Below are 20,047 nucleotides of genomic sequence, written 5' to 3' on the forward strand. Positions count from 1 at the left end.
GACAATATCTCCACACACATTTGCAAGTACAATTCACAGTATCAGTTTTTTTCCTAACAAAGAACAGCAAATTCTAAAATCCACCCATCTGACTGAGATATCATATGACTTGCTTGAGTTACGAATTCTCCAGAAGGTAATAACATTATAACCCCCACTGCTACCATCACTTGCCAGGTATTTTACATGCACCATTCCCAAACCCTCACATCCCCCTCCCAGGCTGGTGTATTTTCACTGATAGATGGGAAGTCCAAGGCTCAAAAAAGTACAGTAACTTGCCGAAGGACACACAGTCAGCAGCAAAAACCGGAATTTTAATTTAGGCTTCTCTGATCCCAGCGCCTATTCTCCTTCCAACACATTGAGTGACCCAAGATAAAATATATTTAAGGGCAAACTATACTTTTGATGATGGAGTCAACCTTTACAATTCAGAAGATTCTTTAGGATCTTGCACAGCTTTGAAATTGAAAACAACACTCGCCTAGAAGTGAAGGCAGTCAGGTTTAAACCCTTATTTGTGTGGCCTTGGCGTGTCGCATAACCTCACTGACACCTCTCTGTATAGTGATCCAACTTCACAGGGACATTATAAGGATTAAACGGGATAACGTGTGACATACGGCCTGTGCCATTGTCCCTGGCGCATGGAAGGTGCCTTTTTAAGTATTCTTTCCTTAATTCATCAATTATTATTTTTCTTTTAAAAGAAGATAAAATGAAAGTACTGGTTTAGATTTCTGATTGACAGAGTTAAAATAAACCAGCTATTATTGTGTAAGACAGAACACAGAAGCTTTGATTTTTAAGACTAAAATTGCTGGAAGGGATCTTAAAAAAAAAAACCCACAAGTCAATTCCAACTCACAGCAACCCTATAGGACGGAGTAGAACTTCCCCACAGGGTTTCCAAGGAGCACCCAGTGGATTCGAACCGTCAACCTTTTGGTTAGCAGCTGTAGCTCTTAACCACTACGCCACCGGGGTTTCCTGAAGGGATCTTAGAAATCACTTAATATTCATTCAACAACATTAATTGAGTGCGTACTACGTGTAGGAATTGTGCTGTGCACCGAGGCTCAGCAGTGAACAAAGTCCCAACCTTCATGGATTTAAATTCTAGAAGAAAAGGTTAGAAAATTAGCACATGAGTAAACAAGAAGACCATTTCAGAGAGGCAAGCGCTTTGAATGGAGATAGCAAAGCTCTCTCTCATTTGGCTGTCAGGGAAGCTGACTTCCAGGCCAGAGAGGGGAATTGATTGGCCAAAGGTCTCACACAAAATTCACAGTGCATCTTGGCCTCTAAACCATTGGTTCTCAAATGTCCACAGGCCTCAGAATCATCCAGAGGGCTTATTAAAATACGAATTGTTGGGCCCTGATACATCAGATCTAGGGTAGGGCCCGATAATTTGCATTTCTAACAAGTTCCCAGGTGGTGCTGATGCGGCACAGGGCAGAAATTGAAAGGCAATTTACACATTCTTAACTACAAATGGGCAAACAGTGAAAAAGTAGATGGGGAAGTATTTGGTGCCTTTGGAAAATCAGAGATAAAATTACACAGATCCTTATATCTCCTGAATCAGAGCTTCCCACAGCAAAATCTTTGACATTCAACACCTTGATGCAGCCTACAACATCAAAGGCAGTCCCACATGGTGGCTTGAGCTTCAGCCTCCTCACCTGTAAAACTGGACGGATAATCACTTGTCTTAAATCCGCTGGATGGCTATCATGTGGATTAAATGAGCCAATACACTACATGCAGCCAAAAAGTGAATTCTTAAAATGATGTGTTTGGCAGAGCCCCAGAGGTCCCAAAACCAGTCTGGGATGAACCGCACACAAGGGTCTTTAAGTGTGTAAGGGTATATAGCATTTTCGGCTGTTGAGTCCCCAACACTGAACCAGCAGCAGCCATATCCAGGGGCTCAAACTTTGTTCCAGGACAACTGAGGATTGTCCCTTGAAATTATCCTCTTGAAAAACTGGGATTCAATAAAAACAAAAGTTGCCTTTGAGTTGATTCCAACTCATGATGACCCCACGTGTGTCAGAGTAGAACTTGTGGTCCACAGTGTTTTCAATGGCTGTAATTTTACGGAAGTAGATTGCCAGGTCTTTCTTCCGAGATGCCTCTGGGTAGACTCAAACCGCCAAACTTTCAGTTCGCAGCCGAGCACATTAACTCTTTACACCACTCAGGGACTTCAGGCATGGGATAGTCGAGAGTATTTGGGGGGAGAAGGGGCTCTTTTCTTGGGAATACAGCACCGCTCTCCCATACACCTTCCCACCATAAAGGTCTTCCAAATTAAACATCACATGGTGATTACGAATCTGAACTCAGGAGTGGGACGACAAGTATGACTGTGGCCAACCCCTTTAAACCTCCATAAAACCCATTCTTTTACCCGATGTACTAGGTTATTGTGCCTGCCTCATAGCATCATTGCAAGAATTACATGAAGTCTCAGAATTCCCCAAAGGAATTTTCACTGAAAATTCTGACGGTTGGCTTTCTACCCAGGAATGTCCAGTAGGACCTAGTTTTTCCCCTAAGTGTGAGTTAGCACAGCATCTGGCACAAAGTAAATCAGAGAAACCACAGAGAGTACAGGCTAAGAACACAGATTCCAGTCCCAAACTGCCTGAGTTCAAGTCCTGACTCTACCATTCACTAGCTTTGTGACCTTGGGCTTGTTATGTACCCACCATGTTCCACAGTTTAATGACGACTGTACTCACATCATAGGACTGTTACAAAGGTGCAATGAGTGACAATGAGTAAAGCACTTGGAAAAGTGTTTGGTCCATTTAAGTAGTGTATGCAGTGGTGTTAGTGCTCACGCTTTGGTAGTATTTCTGTCCTATATTTATTCTCCTGGTGCTCCATGTTGCTCTTTCATGCTTTGCAGACATACCCTGGTGCACCTGTGATTTTCATAACTTTTTAATCTGCTTCCCTATTACTATCCCCCTATCATCCATCGGAGCCCTAGTGGAGCAGCGGTTAAGCGTTCGGCTGCTAACTGAAAGGTTGGCAGTTCGAACCTACCAGCAGCTCCATGGGAGAAACATGCAACATTCTGCTTCTGTAAAGATTTTACAGCCTTGGAAACTCTTTACACAAGTTCAACTCTGTCCTATAAGGTCACTATGATTTGGAATCGACTCGATGGCAACGGGTGGGTTGGTTGGTTTTGGGGGGTTATCATCCATCATTTCACCAAATGATTTGTCAGGTCCTCGTATTTTCTGGGGAAACCCTGGTGGTGTAGTGGTTAAGCGCTACAGCTGCTAACCAAAAGGTCGGCAGTTCGAATCCACCAGGCGCTCCTTGGAAACTCTATGGGGCAGTTCTACTCTATCCTTATAGGGTCACTATGAGTCGGAATCGACGCGACAGCAACAGGTTTGGTTTTGTATTTTCTGCTTTCCATTTCAACAGGAGCCAAATGCCCTTCTCTCCTGTATACACTTTGGGGGTTAGAAATCTTCATCCCAGGACAGTGAAGATTCCTGCTGTTATATTCTAATCTGGATTGTTTTAATGGGTCGCTGTTTGAAACGAATACCCCCGGGGAAAGGTTCTGCTTGTTTCATCTCCCAGACCTGAGGATTGTACAACGTATTCCTTTTGAACCAACAAGCTATCAAGGGTGTCAAATGGTAAAAACGATCAATTTGGAAACAGTAGATATTTAATATATTTAAACTTCTATCAAAGATCTCAAGTCATTTGATTTTCAGGGAATAAAAATCAACATCCTTAAGTAGGAGGCGTAGAATTTCAGCCCTTAGGAAACAATAGAAACCATTTGGTTATAAACAATAAATTAGCTTAATTAGTAAAGAATGTCTGCCTTGAGCATTGTGCTCTTTCAAGATCTATCTATATGGGATCAAACTGACAGCAGCAACTTGAAAGGTTAGATAGGAACCTTAGGGGGCAGTGAGATTATGTTAATGGAGAGGAACAATTAGGAAAATGAGAGTGAGAACCATTGCACAACTTGAAGAATGTAATCAATGTCACTGAATTGTGTATGTAGAAGTTGTTGAACTGGTGTATGTTCCGCTGTGTATATTCCCAACAACAAAAGAATAATAATTTAAAAAAAGAAAAAAAGCATCTTTTTTTCACAGATAAGACAACTGTGCCCAGGGTCATCTGGTTGTTTCATAGATCGGAAACTGTGCCCAGGTTCACAGCATCTGTAAAGATTGAAAATGTTGTGAAACACTAGTCTTCTTTGCCAAATGGGCCTTTCTGAGCACTCAAGCAAATCCAGGGCCAAAGCATCCCATGGAAGAACATCTGCTGTTTCCCTAGCAGATAGGGGGTCCCTCCACAGAGGTCCCAGGAGAGAGGAGGGCGTGTGGTAAGAGGATAGATGCTGATGCCTAACAAGATCCCATCCATTGGAGCCCCAAAACTCACTCCCAAATGTCACCTTTTGTCTACAACACAGTTCTCTACTTCTCTCCTTTAACTAGATGCTGGGATCTTAGAATTCTCCAGAAGAATCCTCGTTACAGACTCTGAATAAGGTTTTCCAAATAGGAAACAAAGCAACAAGCAATAGAAAAAAAAATTAGAAAAGGAGACCTTAATTTGAGTTGAGATAATAACTGAAGAAAAAAAAAACAATACACATGTTTAAAAGCCCTAACATTTTCATCTTACAAACAAATCTTAGAATCTAAAAGTATCACTTTTTAAGAAGGTACTTTAAATGCAGAAATACTACAAAGAAAATATAATTAACACCTATATTCTCTTCTACCAAGAATTGCCAACTAATTTTAACAAGTTTTCTTAATGTTTTCCCCTTTTCAAAAGAAATAGAATATTATAGATTCTTTTAGACTATTTTAAAATATTATAGATTGCCCTTTAACCACCATCCCAGTTCTATTTCTCCCCATACCTCTCCTAAGGAGTATAGCCTTCTACTCTGCTTTTTATACTTACATATACACATGTACCTTGATTTTTAATGCATACTTGATTCTTACATCCATAATACTGGCTCTGTTTTCTTCCCACAATAAGATGTGGCCTTGTAGATGCTGTTTGGTTTATGAATGAGCAGAGCATAATATCTGTAAGTATTCCTTAAATATATATGCAGATTATTAGCATACATTCTTCCAAGATGCTGGTATAAAAAGGCAGTGGCATAGCAAGAATTGAGCTGCCTCTATATACAAGCAGGACCCTGCCAATGTTGAAGATGTCACTGGCAACTCTGCATCCATTAGTAAACCAAGGGGCCAGAAAAGGCCAGACCAAGATATACTGCATCTGCTTCTGCTCTGTGGAGTCATCTCACTTGCACGATATCCTGTGTCTTTGGCTAAATAAATCATGAATTTATAGACGTTTTGGAATACATACAAGGTCTCTGCCAGATAATCGTAACCCATTTGAAACTATTCTGTTGGTGTCAGAAGTGGGACATGCATGCAGAGCCCACAACCATGGCCAGATTTTGGATAGGGATCAGAACACCAAAGCAGGGAACAGTGAGTAAAATATTCCTGACACATGAGAATTTTTGTGGGAGGAGCTGAGTCAAATGCAATCCATACACTGTTCCCCTTGTTCCAACCATTTGGACCTGGTGTATAATAAAAATGGCTGAACCAAGGGCAATGAGACTAAAGCGTAATTCCTAGAATCTTACGTGAGAGCAAAAGCAATGGCTAGGACTGAAGATGTCCAAAGGGAGCTGAAACCCCAAAAGAGAAAATATCTGATGTTCGAACCAAAACCTATGGATTCCAAAAGGATGCCCTGAACTGTGTTGTTATTGTTGTTAAGTGCTGTCAATTCAGATTCAACTCACAGTGACCCTATGTACAACAGAACCCTGTCCTGTGCCATCCTCACAATTACTGCTACGTCTGAACACATCGTTGCAGTCACGGTGTCAATCAATCTACCACATTGAGATTCTTCCTCTCTTTCGCTGACACTCTACTTTACCAAGCATGAAGTCCTTCTCTAAGGACTGGTCCCTCCTGATAACATGTCCAAAGTAAGTGAGATGCTTCCAGGGAGCATTCCGCCTACACTTCTTCCAAGACAGATTTGTTTCTTCTTCTGGCAGTCTGAGGTGCATTCAATATTTTTCGCCAACACCATAATTCAAATGCATCAGTTCTTCTTTGGTCTTCCTTATTCATTGTCCAGCTTTCACATACATATAAGGAGATTGAAAACACCATGGCTTAGGTCAGGCATACTTTGGTCCTCAAGTGGACAGCTTTGCTTTTTGACACTTTAAAGAGGTCTTTTTCAGCAGATTTGCCCAACGAAATATGTCATTTGATTTCTTGAGCGCTGCTTCTACGGGTGTTGATTGTGGATCCAAGTAAAATGAAATCCTTGACAACCTCAATATTTTCTCCATTTATTATGATGTCACTTATCGGTCCAGTTGTGAGGATTTTTGTTTTCTTTATGATGACATGTAATTCATACTGAAAGCTATAGTGCTTGATCTTCAACAGTAAGTGCTTCAAGTCCTCTTGGCTTTCAGCAAGCAAGGTTGTGTCATCTGCATATCACAGGTTGTTATAGAACTAGATATTGGAAAAGGTAACCCGGGATGGTGGAGGTCCTAGGAATCCCTAGAGCCGTAGTGGAAAAGACGGTTGGTAATTTGCTGAAGATAAATGATAGCTGCTAAGGTTTTAGACATGAGAAGAAATGAGAATGGGCTGAGGAATGCTTTTATGCTCACTAGCCAACTATACATATAGAAGTAATAACAATACAGAGAAAATATGCAAGGCAATTATGCCAAATGTTTTACATGTGAGAAGAGGTTAAGACAACAAACGTAAGAAAGCTCTGACCACCAACCTTTACCTAAATGGTGGACCAGTAAGAAGACTGGTCTCAAGTTGCAGTTTGTAAACTAAGAAATTGTTTTTAAAAAGTGTACACCTTTTACTGGCAATGGTGCCCTTAGAACTCTGGGATTTGCTCCAGTTATCTACACTCCTCCACCAAAAACAGTGTTCACAGGGTCACGTCTCAGAAACTATTTTCTACTTGGAACAGACACCATCTGAGTGGAAAGTTTAATAGACTTAATTGAGATGGGAAAATTGCATTGATAAGTATACAAAAATGAATCTTTTTTTAAACTTCTGTTTGAAACAAGGGTGAAGTGTTACCTCAATTCAGTTAAGGTGTGTGGATGTTCGGGTTGAACATCTCAGTAGCTGAAAGTTATGTTTCCTCTCTTCCAGGAGGTTCCATGGATCCTAAGAAAGCCTAATTAAAGTGGCCTCAAGACAATGCAACCCAAGTATTAGAGAGCTGGCCTCTGCTTTGTTTCAGATGGTTTTGTTTAGGGGAAGATAACCATCCTGAACTCAAGCCAGCTGATATACAGGGAGGAGGCTGGCAAAATGCCCAGCTTCTTTAAGGCTAGAAGCTTTGGGAAAATAACTGATCACTCACCCTCCCCACCATGCCACAGTTTAAGACAGTTTAGAATCTTAGCTTAAAGTCTTGGTTTCTGAAGTCTCTGAGCCAAAAACCATTCCCCCACCCATACACACACTTCCTGTAACAAAAGTTGGAAAAAATGCAAAATATGAAGAGATACTAAATGAACAATATTAGACAGAGGAAAGAGTCACTGAGTAAAAGAAAAAATAAGAACAGTTAACATTAGGAGCTCTGGATCTAGAAACACAGGACAGGGATGGAATATGACCGTGGCTTTGAACTCAAAGCTCGTACAGCTGAACAGGATGAGGTGTCTAACACAGGCCTGTTAGATACAACTGTGCAGGTTCCATATAGCAGCAGCCTCAACCTAGATACCCAGGAAAACTATGCCCCCACCTCCCTCACTCCAGGAGGGGTGGCTGGCATCACACTTGCACAGCCTTAATGAGCAGAGCTGAAGAAGCTGGTTAATAACTAAGAAACTGCTCAGACATTACAAGTGGAGACTAGCCAAACACTTGTCCAAGGCAGATGAAGGTGAACTCAAGGTATCTTGGCTTTCTTCCCCAGGATCACCTTATGCAAATGACCTCAAAATGGTCTGGGACCATCATAAATTGGCAACTCCCCTGCCTGAATAGAGATAGCGCCTAAACAAGCACAGTGGGGACCTTTGTAATCACCAGCGCCCTTCCCACCTGCAATTCAACAGTTAATTTGTGAAAACAGGTGAATAAACAAACTCCTGTTCCCAGCAAGCAGTCCCATGTCTTGTCAGCCCATTTGGATTTTGACAAAACCAAATGTTATGCATTGAATGTGTCCCCAACAAATATGTGTTGCAATCCTGACCCCTATGCCTGTGGAAGTGACCCCATTTGGGAATAGGGTTGGCTTTGTTATGTTAATGAGGCCGTATCAGTGTAGGATGTGTTTTAAGCCCATCACATTTGAGATGTAAAAGAGGAGAGGAGCCACAGAAGCCAGGAAGTACAGATGGAGGTCAATGCTATACCACATGAAGATCGCCAAGGAACCCAGAAACAGAATGCGAAAAGAGAGGACAAGGACCTTTTCCCAGAGCCAACAGAGGGAGAAAGCCTTCCCCTAGAGTCAGTGCCTGGAATTCAAATTTCTAGCTTTCTAAACCGCAAGAAAATTTGTTAAAGCCCCCCACTAGTGGTTATTTCTGTTACAGTAGCACTAAGAAACTAAGACACTCTCCTTGTGGATTTCATGAGGCCCCAACCACAGTTCCTCTGAGACAATACCGTGACTGAGTTTCTTCTGGGATGACCATACTACGACCATGTCAAGTAACACTAAGAGTCCCAGCATTAACACGTTGGATGCATACAATCTTTTTTTTTTTAATCTACATTAAATTTTTCAATTGCTGTAGCTTGTTCAATTCTCTATGTGAGTTTTATCTGATAATTTTTAAAAACTCTCTGGAAATGGGTCACGAAAAATCTAAAATAACCATTAATTTAAAAAGTTGGGATATCTAAATGTAATAAAACCAAAACCAAACCCAGTACCGTCGGCGACCCTATAGGACAGAGTAGAACTGCCCCATAGAGTTTCCAAGGAGTGCCTGGCAGATTCGAAGTGCCGACCTTTTGGTTAGCAGCCGTAGCACTTAATCACTATGCCACCAGGGTTTCCAAATGTAATAAAAGATATTAAATTTCAGCTACATTATATTATAAACCTAACCTCTTGTTTTTTTTAATAAATTGGTTCTTACGGAACCTAGATATTATTATAAAAATGTTACCGTCTTACAAAAACATAGTACTTCAATTTTTGGGGTAAAGTTTAAAAAGTTGCCTGATGCTTCTTTATATTCACTTTTATTTCCTGACATTCCTAATTATTTTTAACTGAGACTAAATCAATTCCAAAATAATTACATCTCTCCATTCAAAGGCCTTTAAAAAGTGAAAAGTTGATACTGAACAGACACTGGTGCTCAAAAAAATAAAATACATGTATATTAAAATATCTGAACAGAGTTCAAGGTCATATTTGTATTTTCCTCTGAGACACCAGATGTCCTACATTTGTCTATTACTTGAGGTTCCTGTGACAGCCAGCTTCTGAAATGGCCCCCAGTGATCCCCATTTCCTGGTATTCACTCCTTTGTGTAAACTCCTCCCTTTGAATGTGGGCTGAACCTAGTGACTTGTTTCTAACAATAAACAGCAAAAGAGATGAAATGTCACTTCCAAAATTAGGTTACAAAAGATTGTGACTTCAGTCTTGCTCACACTCTCTCTTGGCCTCTCACTTGCTCACTCTGATAAAGCCGGCTGACATGTTGTAAGCTGCCCTATGGAGGGACCCATGTGGCAAGGACCTGAGGTCGGCCTCCAGCCAACAGCCAATGAGGACTTGAGGCCCCCAGGGCAACAGTCCATGAGTAATTGAATCCTGTTGACAGTGAGCTTGGAAGAAAATCCTCCCCCACTCCAGCTGCGAAGACTGCAACTTCAGCCAACACCTTGACTTCAGTCTTGCGAGAGATCCAGAGCCAGAGGACCCAGCACAGCCATGTCTAGATTCCTGACCCAAAGAAAGGGTATAATAACAAAACCACTAAGTTTGCAGGCTATTTGTTACCCATGGCAATAGATAGCCAACACAGCTCCCTTGGAGTGGAGTGTTTTGTTTGTTTTTCAAAAAATGGATGCCCATGAGATACTGATGGGTGAGAATCATCTGGACCCATGCACTTAGGGGCCAATTCCAAGATGCTTAAGAAAAAAGAATAAATGGAGACATCAACTTCTAAGCTATATTCTAATTTAAACATATAGTATTGACAGTGTGCCAAAATTATTTTTTCATTAGATTAATAAGTTTTCATACTCAAACCAACTTCAAAAAATCAAAGAGATAAATAATCATAAATGCACGTCCTTTGAAATACCTTGTTTTTCTGTCCCTAAGATTTCTAGCAGTCACAGCTTTACCCTGCTGTACCCCAGTGTTCAGCTAGAACATGCCATCCCACATGCCAAATTCTGGTGTCTCCATAAAAAGGCACCAGGGCTCTTTAAAAAGTAACCGCATGTTTGGGGCAGAATATCTCAAAGAGAGTCCTAGACCCTTGTTGTCACAGAAAAATAAGGATGCTGTCATTGATGTCTGGAGGCAGTGACAAAGGCCCTGGTTTGAAGGGGCTCCCATTGACCAACCTGTGATAATTTGAACAGCCAAAACACACTGATCATAATTATAGCCAATTAAAGCAAGTCGAGATTACCCAAGGCTGCTAGTTCATTTTGATGATCAAACATTAAGTGTTCTTTAAGAACTTCTACTCGCTGATACAAATCCACTAATCCATGCTTGGTACCAAAGAGACAAACATATGATCCTTAAATGATGAGCATCTAACTACCTACCATGAGTTGGAGGAGGACCAAGAGAAATGGGTTTGTGGTCTCATGACTGGAAAAAAAAAGAGAGCAAAGCTGCATCGGGAAGGTGATTTGAGCGGAATCAGGCTTTCCAGGGTCTTCGGAAGCTGGAGCTGGGGGTATTGCTCAGGGACACGTGGGCAAGAGCACTGCATCTCCCATGGATAAGGATGAGACTCACAGATGCCAGAAAGCTTGAGGCTTGTGAACTTCTAAGAGCAGCACAAGACCTATCAAGGGGGACATTAGTGGCTCACTGATAGAATTCTTGCCTTCCATGCGAGTCTTGGGTTGGATTCCCAGCCAAGGCACCTCACGTGCAGCCACCACCCATCTGTCAGTGGACGTTTGTGTGTTGCTATGATACTCAACTGGTTTCAGCAGAGCTTTCAGACTAAGACTAAAAAGAAAGATCTGACCATCTACATCCAGAAGTCAACCAATAAAAACCCTGTGGATCACAAAGATCCGACCCACAACTGATCGTGGTGATGGCACAGGACCAGGCAGCATTTCCTTACGTTGTGCCTGGGCTCACCATGAGTCCAGGACCAACTCAATGGCAGCTAACAACAACACAGATTAGCCATGTGAAGTTCTTTCTGGAAGCCCCCAGTGGAGGCAGAGCCAGAGCAGGCAAGGGGCTGCTTTCTCACTTCTAGCAGCTGTTCATCCTGTTAGGAAACTAAGGGGCCAAAAAATGTTACAACTGTTCCTGCTCAGGGAAGCTTCAAACTTGTCAGTTAAATTTCTACATCCTTGGCTACATGAGAAAGAAAAGGAATGAATGAATGATCTATTCTCTTCCCCTGTCAATCCATTCCCTACCCAAACACTGCAGGCACAAGGTATTTACATCTTCAATTTTAACAGACGTTGCCAAATTAGCACTCCAAGTGGCTGGTTCAATGTTCAGGACTCAACAATGAAAAAAAACACTTAATTGCTCAGGACCTTGTCAAAACTTGATAGTCTTCAACTTTTTAATTTTGCCAAACTGATGAGGGGAAAACTGCCAACTTGATTTAATTCACAGTCTAAAAAAGCCTTAAAAAGTTGGGGGGGGGGGGAATAACCGTAAAACAAAAGATGCTTTGCAAATTGCTAATACAACAAACTATTTTGGAAACGGGCAAGGAATAAGTAACAGTAATACCAGTTACTGGGTGCTTGACAATTCATAGACATTATCTCTCCAGCTAAGGAGCCCTGATGGCGCAGTGATTTAGGTGCGCAGCTGCTAACCAAAAGGTCAGCAGTTTCAACCCACCAACCACTCCACAGGAGAAAGATGTGGCAGTTTGCTTCCATAAAGATGACAGCCTTGGAAACCCTATGGAGCAGTTCTACTCTGTCCTATAGGGTCACTATGAGTTGGAACCGACTCTACAGCTACGGATTTGGTCAGGTTTTATCTCCAGGTTTGTGGTGTGGTGGTTAAGTGTTTGGCTGCTAACCAAAAAGTCCACAATTTGAATCCACCAGCTGCTCCTTGGAAACCACATGGGGCAGTTCTACTCTGTCTTATGGGGTTGCTATGAGTCAGAATCAATTCGATGGCAACAGGTTTGGTTTTTTTGTTTACTGCAGCACCAAGGCGTCAGTGTTCCCATTTTACAGATGCAGAAAGGGCCAGAACAATTAAGTAACTTATCAAGGTCATACAACGAGTACATTGTGGAGCCTGGATTTGCACTCAGGTCTCACTATGCCAAGGCCCAGGTTAGAATAAAAAATTTAACCAATTTATTCCATACAATTCATCCATGCTAAGTGTAGAATTCTATGATTGGAGTAAATTTAAAAAGTTTACATGACCATCACCAACTTCCAGTTTTCAAAGAACTTTCATCATCTCAAAATGCCCTCTTAGAATGAAGAACACCAAGGTCACACGATAACTATGAGCCCAAGAGACAGAAAGGGCCACATGAACCAGAGACTTATATCATCCTGAGACCAGAAGAACTAGATGGTGCCCAGCCACAACCGATGACTGCCCTGACAGGGAGCACAACAGAGAACCCCTGAGGGAGCAGGAGATCAGTGGGATGCAGACCCCAAACTCTCATAAAAAGACCAGACTTAATGGTCTGACTGAGACTAGAAGAATCCCGGTGGTCATGGTCCCCAAACCTTCTGTTGGCCCAGGACAAGAACCATTCCTGAAGACAACTCATCAGACATGGAAGGGACTGGACAATGGGTTGGAGAGAGATGCTGACGAAGAGTGAGCTACTTGTATCAGGTGGACACTTGAGACTGTGTTGGCATCTCCTGTCTGGAGGGGAGATAGGAGGGTAGAGAGGGTTAGAAACTGGCAAAATTGTCACAAAAGGAGAGACTGGAAGGAGGGAGCGGGCTGACTCATTAGGGGGAGAGTAAGTGGGAATATGGAGTAAGGTGTATATAAGCTTATATGTGACAGACTGACTTGATTTGTAAACTTGCACTTAAAGCACAATAAAAATTATTAAAAAAAAAAAATGTTCTTTTAGGCCCACCTGCTGTAAACCCCTGCTCTCATGCCCAGCCCCAGGCAACCACTGATCTGCTTTCTGTCTCTATAGATTTGCCTTTTCTGGATATTTCATATAACACGTTGTCTTTGCCTCAGGCTTCTCCCACTTAGCATAACATATCTGAGGTTCGTCCATGTTGCAGCACGGTCAGTATCTGTTCCCTCTTATTGCTGAGTAGCACGCCATCATATGAATTCATCGGTTGATAAACACCTGGATCGTTTCCAATTAGGAGCTCTTATGAATAACGCTGCTATGGACATTCACATACGTGTCTTTGTGCGGACATACGTTTTCATTTCTGTTGAGCAGATGCCTAGAAGTAGAAATGCTGGATCATATGATAAGAATATGTGTAACTTTTTTGAGAAATGCCAAACTCTTAGGCCAAAGTGGCTTCACCATTTTATATTCCTTCCAGCATCAAATAAAAAATTTGAAGCTGAACATTCCAAAAATGTAAAAGACTTTCAATTTCACTCATGCACCAGTGAAGGTGTGTGTGTCAGATGTACTTCAGCAGCCGGATTCCAGCGTGAAAAAATTAAATCAGTAACACTGTGTACTCACTTGAATTTTTTACAGTTATCCACAGTCTGAGGGTGGATCTGGCAAAACTCCTGAGCAGCCCTTCGCTCTGTATATACCTAGGATGGGCCAACTGGAAAAACACTGGGATTTTGGAATAAAACAGCCCTCATGACCACCATTCCCCAATGGCTCCTTCGCGCTTTCACCATCCTGCCATGTTGCTACAAGAATTCCTATTTTTCTCACCTGACTCTGGTAGGTCCCTTGTGGTCTATGGCTAGAATCCTCCATCCCCTGAGTTCTCGTTAGTACCTGCAACTCTTACCAATAGATTATAAATAAATGACATTATCACGCTCATTTCTCCCTCTTCCAGGCAAATAGATGTATTCCACAAGACCACACCCAATGTTGAACCCCATGATTTCAACCAGTCACCAAATCCCACCTGGATACCACACTATTGACCACAGCTGTCCCTCTGGCTGCATCTGGTTGTTATTATCCCACAAGAAAATCTGTGGCTTGCTTCTTCTTCAAACCAATTTGAATCCATTTTATAAGATTTCATGAGACATTATAACTGATTTCTAATATCAACATGGTGCTGCCTCCTGCGCTCCATTCAGTAATGTGCTAGCAACTGCTATTACACTTGTTGGACATGGTTTGTTTTCAATAATCTCAGAGTCTTTTTACTTATTTATTGGAATGCCATGGCCCTCCATGTGTTTACTTATTTCTCGCTTGTTTGTCTAGTACACAAAGCATCACTTCCCTCCACGGCTCCAAGAGTACCATAAACATTATCTGCAAGTTAGATAAGAGATAAGAAGGAAGCAGGGGATAGAGCCCTAAGGCATGGCATGGGTGGAGGGTGGCAGGAAGGGAGAAAAGACAAACCCACATGTTTTCCTACTGCAAAGTGCAACCATTTGCTTTTCGGGTTTTTTTTTTTTTTTTGGTTTGGTTTTTGTCAGCTCCAATTCAAAGATAAAATGTGCTTAAAACTAAATATACCCGATCTAGACCCTTGAATCGCCAGATTTCTTCCTACTGGGGTAAAGGAAACCCTGACGGCGTAGTGGTTAAGTGCTATGGCTGCTAAACAGAAGGTCAGCAGGTGGAATCCACCAGGCGCTTCTTGTAAACTCTATGGGGCAGTTCTACTCTGTCCTGTAAGGTCGCTATGAGTCAGAATTGACTCGACGGCAACGGGTTTGGTTTTGGTTTTGGACTAGGGTAAAAAGCCATTTGAAAACTATTTCTAAAAGCAGTTGCAGGGAATCAAGTTCCCCCCCCCCAAAAAATTAAAACCATCACCAAAACCCAGCCATCTAATTATCAATTCATAACTTAACATCTCTGCCCTCCTTGGCCTATTTACATACACCAATGCCACAGTAAGTAATAAAACCAAAAAAACCAAACCCAGTGCCGTCGAGTAGATTCAAACTCATAGCGACCCTATAGGACAGAGTAGGGCTGCCCCTGTAGAGTTTCCAAGGAGCACCTGGCGGATTAGAACTGCCGACCCTTTGGTTAGCAGCCGTAGCACTTAACCACTATGCCACCAGGGGTTCCCTGTAATAGACAACCAGTAAAACCAGTTGCCATTGCATCGGCTCCGACTCAAGGCAACTCCATGGGTGTCACAGACTTGTGCTGGATAGGGTTTTCAATAGCTGATTTTTCAGAAGCAGACTGCCAGGCCTTTCTTTTGAGGTGCCTCTGGGTGGACTCAAACCTCCAACCTTTCAGCTGGCAGCCTAGTGTGTTAATTGTTTGCACCACACAATGACTCCTGTTTGACAAAGTGCCTACTAATCTCCAAGCAGTCTTCTATTCACTTCAAATACATTATTTTATTTAAATCTTCACAAAGTCCAGTGAGGCAGCTCTAATTATTCTCACTTCACAGATGAGAAGCTGGGGATCAGAGAAGGTCAATGACTCATTCAAGTTGGCATTGCCAGTAAGAGTCAGAAGCAGGATTCAAACTGAGGACCCCAAAGCTCCTGTTGTTTTTTTTTTTACTCTAAACAAGCTGCCTTCTAGTTAAACTCCACCCCCCCCAACTGTCCCCTGACCCCGTCTCCCACCATGGTGGCAATGGGACCCCATCATCTCTTCATCATCATCAAATATTTATCAAGGATCCACTTGCGGACATGCATTGCCCTTGTTTCCACAGCAACGCACTGTCAGAGAGTCATGGGAGTATCCCGCGCTTAAAAGAAAGCTGCTGCACGTAATGTCCTGTGATCATGGCTCTTAAAGGTGACAGTTGCATGGCTACAGCGGACGCCGTCTCAGGTGGCAGCCTGGAACCTATGGAAGCTGGGCTGAGGACACGCAGGAAGAAATTAAGTCGAGGAGAAAGACAGTGGCTTGTAACCCATAAAGATGGTATGCTTTCACTACTAATGTGTTTGCGATTGTTGCCAAAATGAGAATTTCAAGCCAGGTTTCCACATTAATTGTTCATTTATTAGGAAACAAATCAAGCAATCCAGGGCAGAAAGTAAAATTTGACTGTACTGCTAATAGTTCCCCAGGGGTATCTGGCAATGATTATCGAGTTAAATGACTATATTGCTAACAACTGTAATCTCAAGTCGGTCCCCTAGAAGATGCATGTTTGTTCTCAGTGTACTGATGCTGACGCCACTAGCAAACGGACTAATTATTATCCTCTTATCCATTTGTGTAACTGCTTCACTCTTCTCCCATCCCAAATCCTGCTTGGCCTTGCCACGAACACACTAATCTTAAAAAGCTTTCTTACTATCATTTCTTAGAAAAAATTGTCCTGGCTTATGAAAAAGATATTCGAATAAGGAGGAAAGAAACTGTCTTTATCTAACATGCTTTTGCCCCCGACTTCTGGGCACTGTGACCAGCATGTTACAGAAAAACACACTGGCCCAGCTGGGTATTGGATGTAAAACTTACACATTGAGATTGTGTTCATGGCTGAGAATTTTCAGATTAAAAGAATACGGGGAACATACTACTGGGATTTTAAATGTATTTTTTGCCCAAACTTGCCAAAAGTTTTCACTAAGATACTTTAAAGAAAATCAAGCTATTTTCATGTTTATCCTAGACTTGGATTCCAATAATTTCTACATTATGAACAATAAGAATGACAAAAAATAAACAACGTTTGCAGCATTCCTGTATCAACAAATGCAGACATTCCCGAGGAAACCTGGGGGGAAAAAATCTACTTTGAAGAGTCTAGTTAGCATTAAAGTAGAAAGGAGCAGATAGAAATATGCGGAAATCTCCCATCTCCACAAAGGCGTGAGGCTTAGACTGCACCAAATCTCCAAAAAAAATAAGCTAATCCCACTTGTTTAAGGAGCCCGTGCACCAAACGCAGCCAGGTGCTAAGTATCTGCTATTGTAGCTTTGCAGAAGCCGAGCGGCTCAGGTAGAATGGAAAGAAATATACGGTGCCTCAACAGTAGATTTCTTCCCAAACTCCAGGATTGCTTTTCTTTCCCATGTGTCCCAAAGAGCAAACAAAGAAAAGGTGCTTGCTCCTCACACTTCTCTAAATGTTTTAACAAAAGACTGCTGAATAAACACATTACTCATTTAAAAATTGAAAAGAAGTTCTATTCCTGCGGTGAAAGCAACTAGATTTGCATTTTAACAGTTGTGAGCGAGCGCCACCTGGCGGAAGCCTCTGGAACCGGCGCGCGTTCAGCAATGGATAACTTCCAGAGCCAGTAGGTCTCGCAGCTCGGTACCCAAGAACCGAAGAGACCCGTGGTGGAATATTTTTCATACTGGTTTTTCCCCGGGACCCTGAGTATTACAGATGTTTTTCCTTCCAGTCAGGCTTTGGGGGCGAGCAATAAAATCTAAGTTATGGATCATGTCCGGCTCCCCAGGATTGCTCCAGCGTCCTCCTTCCGTCACCTCACTAGCACGTCTAATACAGACCCCAAAATGAGGAAAACAACTGTGCACCATCTTTAGAATGGTGCTGCGGCTGTCCCTCTTCTCAAACCTGAGAACTCAACCTTTCAGCTTCACAACACCTCAAAAGGAGTGTCTTTGTCGCCCAACTTCGCAGCCACGCAAATAGGCTGTCCCTTCATAGAAGTCCCAAATTCAGTCCTCATTTTAGCATCAAGCAAAGAAAACTAACGCCAATTCCAATGGATTCGTCTCTCCAGCGGCTCTTCACCTCAGAAGCAGTCTTTTTAAGGTGACACTCCCCACAGGGCTTTTATCTCTTTCCTCCTTTCCTTCCTTTCTCTTTTAGCGTGATAATATATGGGCACAGCTGTTGCTTAGCAATCCAAGACGAACCTTTTCCTAAGTCCCCCTTGCTTATCTCAGCCTGTCCCTGTGATCCAGCTTGGTCACACCAAAGCCAGTCGGTGCCAAGAAACTTCAAGATGATTTTGAACTTGGAAGCATACCTACACCAACGCCTTCCCTTCTGTCCTTCCCTCCACCAGCTACCCTTTGGGGGCTCAGGGCTAGAAGCTGCCCACAGCGGACTTGGGTGATGTGTGAGCCTCCACCACCACCGCGGTGGTCTCCCCGGCCCTCGCAGACCACCTTAGCTTTAGGGCCATGCCCAGGGCAAACCCCACACTGAGAAACGACATCTGCTCGCCTCTTCCTATGGTCAACCCCAAATATGAGTCACCAAACTTCAGAAGCAGATACCGCACAGGTCAAAGCCATTCATTCCACTCGAAAGGCTTTTAGCAGGGGTTCCCATTTACTCCAGATCAAAACCGCCAGTGGGGAAGGCACTGCTGGGTCCGTCGTCAAGACAAACACCACCACCGTGCCTTCATCGGCTTGCTTAAGAAGGACAAGCTTAGGGGCGCAGAGTGTTTCGAGCAAGTCTGTGGCTTTCTGTATCTCCGGAAAGAAAAGACAAGGTGCCACCGCCCTGGAAGCCACTGTCTGCTGGGGACCTGTCCTCCCCACGTAAAGCGCGCGCAGCGGAAGAAGCTGCCTAGTAGAGAACGCTCCACCCCGGGCGTCGATGCCGCTTCTCTTCTCGCCGCCCCAAACACTCAAGTGACAGATTCCGACAAGTGGGAGGCAGCAAGTGGAAATATTCGCAACAACCACAAAAAGTTACTCCAGCCCCGGGGCCCTGCAGGAAAGTAAAGCGGGGAACTTCGCCAAACGCGGGCCGCCGAGGGACGCCAGTGGCCGGACGCGCTGCCCGGACGCGCCTGGACGCGGCTTCCCGCGTCTGAAGGCTGGGACCCGGGCTCTGCCCGGGCCCCACGCCCCGGCACAACTTTCTGCTCCAGGGCCCGGTGGCGGGTGCCTGGACGCAGCAGGGAGAAAGCGGGGAGCCCGGCGGGCTCACTCACCTGCGGCGCTCTGCCCCCGGGCGCCGGGCAGCGGCTGCAGACGCAGGAGCAAGCAGAGGGCTAGCGCGGCTAGGCTCGCCATCCGGGCGGCGAGGAGACTCAGCCCCTTCCCGCGGGGGCCGGGGCTGGGGCGGGCGCGGGGCGGCCCCGCATCGCCGGCCGGCCGCTGGCTGTGCGCGCCGTTGGGCGCCCGGCTGGCTCCGCTCGGGCTCCCGGAGCCGGCGCCGCTGAGCTCCGAGGCGAGGCGCGGCGCGAACTGAGGCAGGAGGCTGGGCGGGGGCGGGACGCGGGGGGCGGGGGCGGGGGCGGTGTCCCCCGAGTCCTAACGCCGCCGCCGCCGCCGTCGCCGCCGCCCGCCAGGGCGCTCCGCCTCGGTCGCGCACACACCCTCGCGCGCACGCCCGCGCCTGGCACACGCCCGCGGCTGGCACACGCGGGCTCCCCCGCGCACCCTCTCCAGGGCTGGCCGGCTCGGGGCCGCTCGCACAGTCACGCGCGTACACACATCATCCCCGCATCCGCACCCACGGGGTCGGCAGGGTCCTGGCTTATCCGCCCCGCGCCGCGCCACGCAGCCTAGCATCGTCTGCCCGGCGGGGGCGCAGGTACTGGGGGCGGTGGAGGAAGGAGGGAGGCAGAGAGCAGCGGTTAGAACTCCCGGTGAGGGGGGGGGTGGACAGGTGAATGGGGGCGATGGAGGTGGAAAGAGGGAGGGAG

The 20,047-nt window shown here is 44.4% G+C and overlaps 1 protein-coding gene across 1 annotated transcript in view; it reads right to left on the reverse strand.

Moving 5' to 3' along the window:
• Positions 1–19,439, reverse strand: part of PTPRT (protein tyrosine phosphatase receptor type T) — a 1,291,533-nt gene extending 1,272,094 nt beyond the window's left edge. The window contains exon 1 of the mRNA XM_064276097.1: positions 19,331–19,439. Coding sequence (XP_064132167.1) covers positions 19,331–19,412 — 82 coding nt within the window. The 5' untranslated portion in view covers positions 19,413–19,439. The remainder of the gene's footprint in view (positions 1–19,330) is intronic.
• Between the last annotated feature and the right edge of the window lie 608 nt (positions 19,440–20,047).

This window comes from Loxodonta africana, chromosome 24 (assembly GCF_030014295.1).
Source record: "Loxodonta africana isolate mLoxAfr1 chromosome 24, mLoxAfr1.hap2, whole genome shotgun sequence".
NCBI lineage: Eukaryota > Metazoa > Chordata > Mammalia > Proboscidea > Elephantidae > Loxodonta > Loxodonta africana.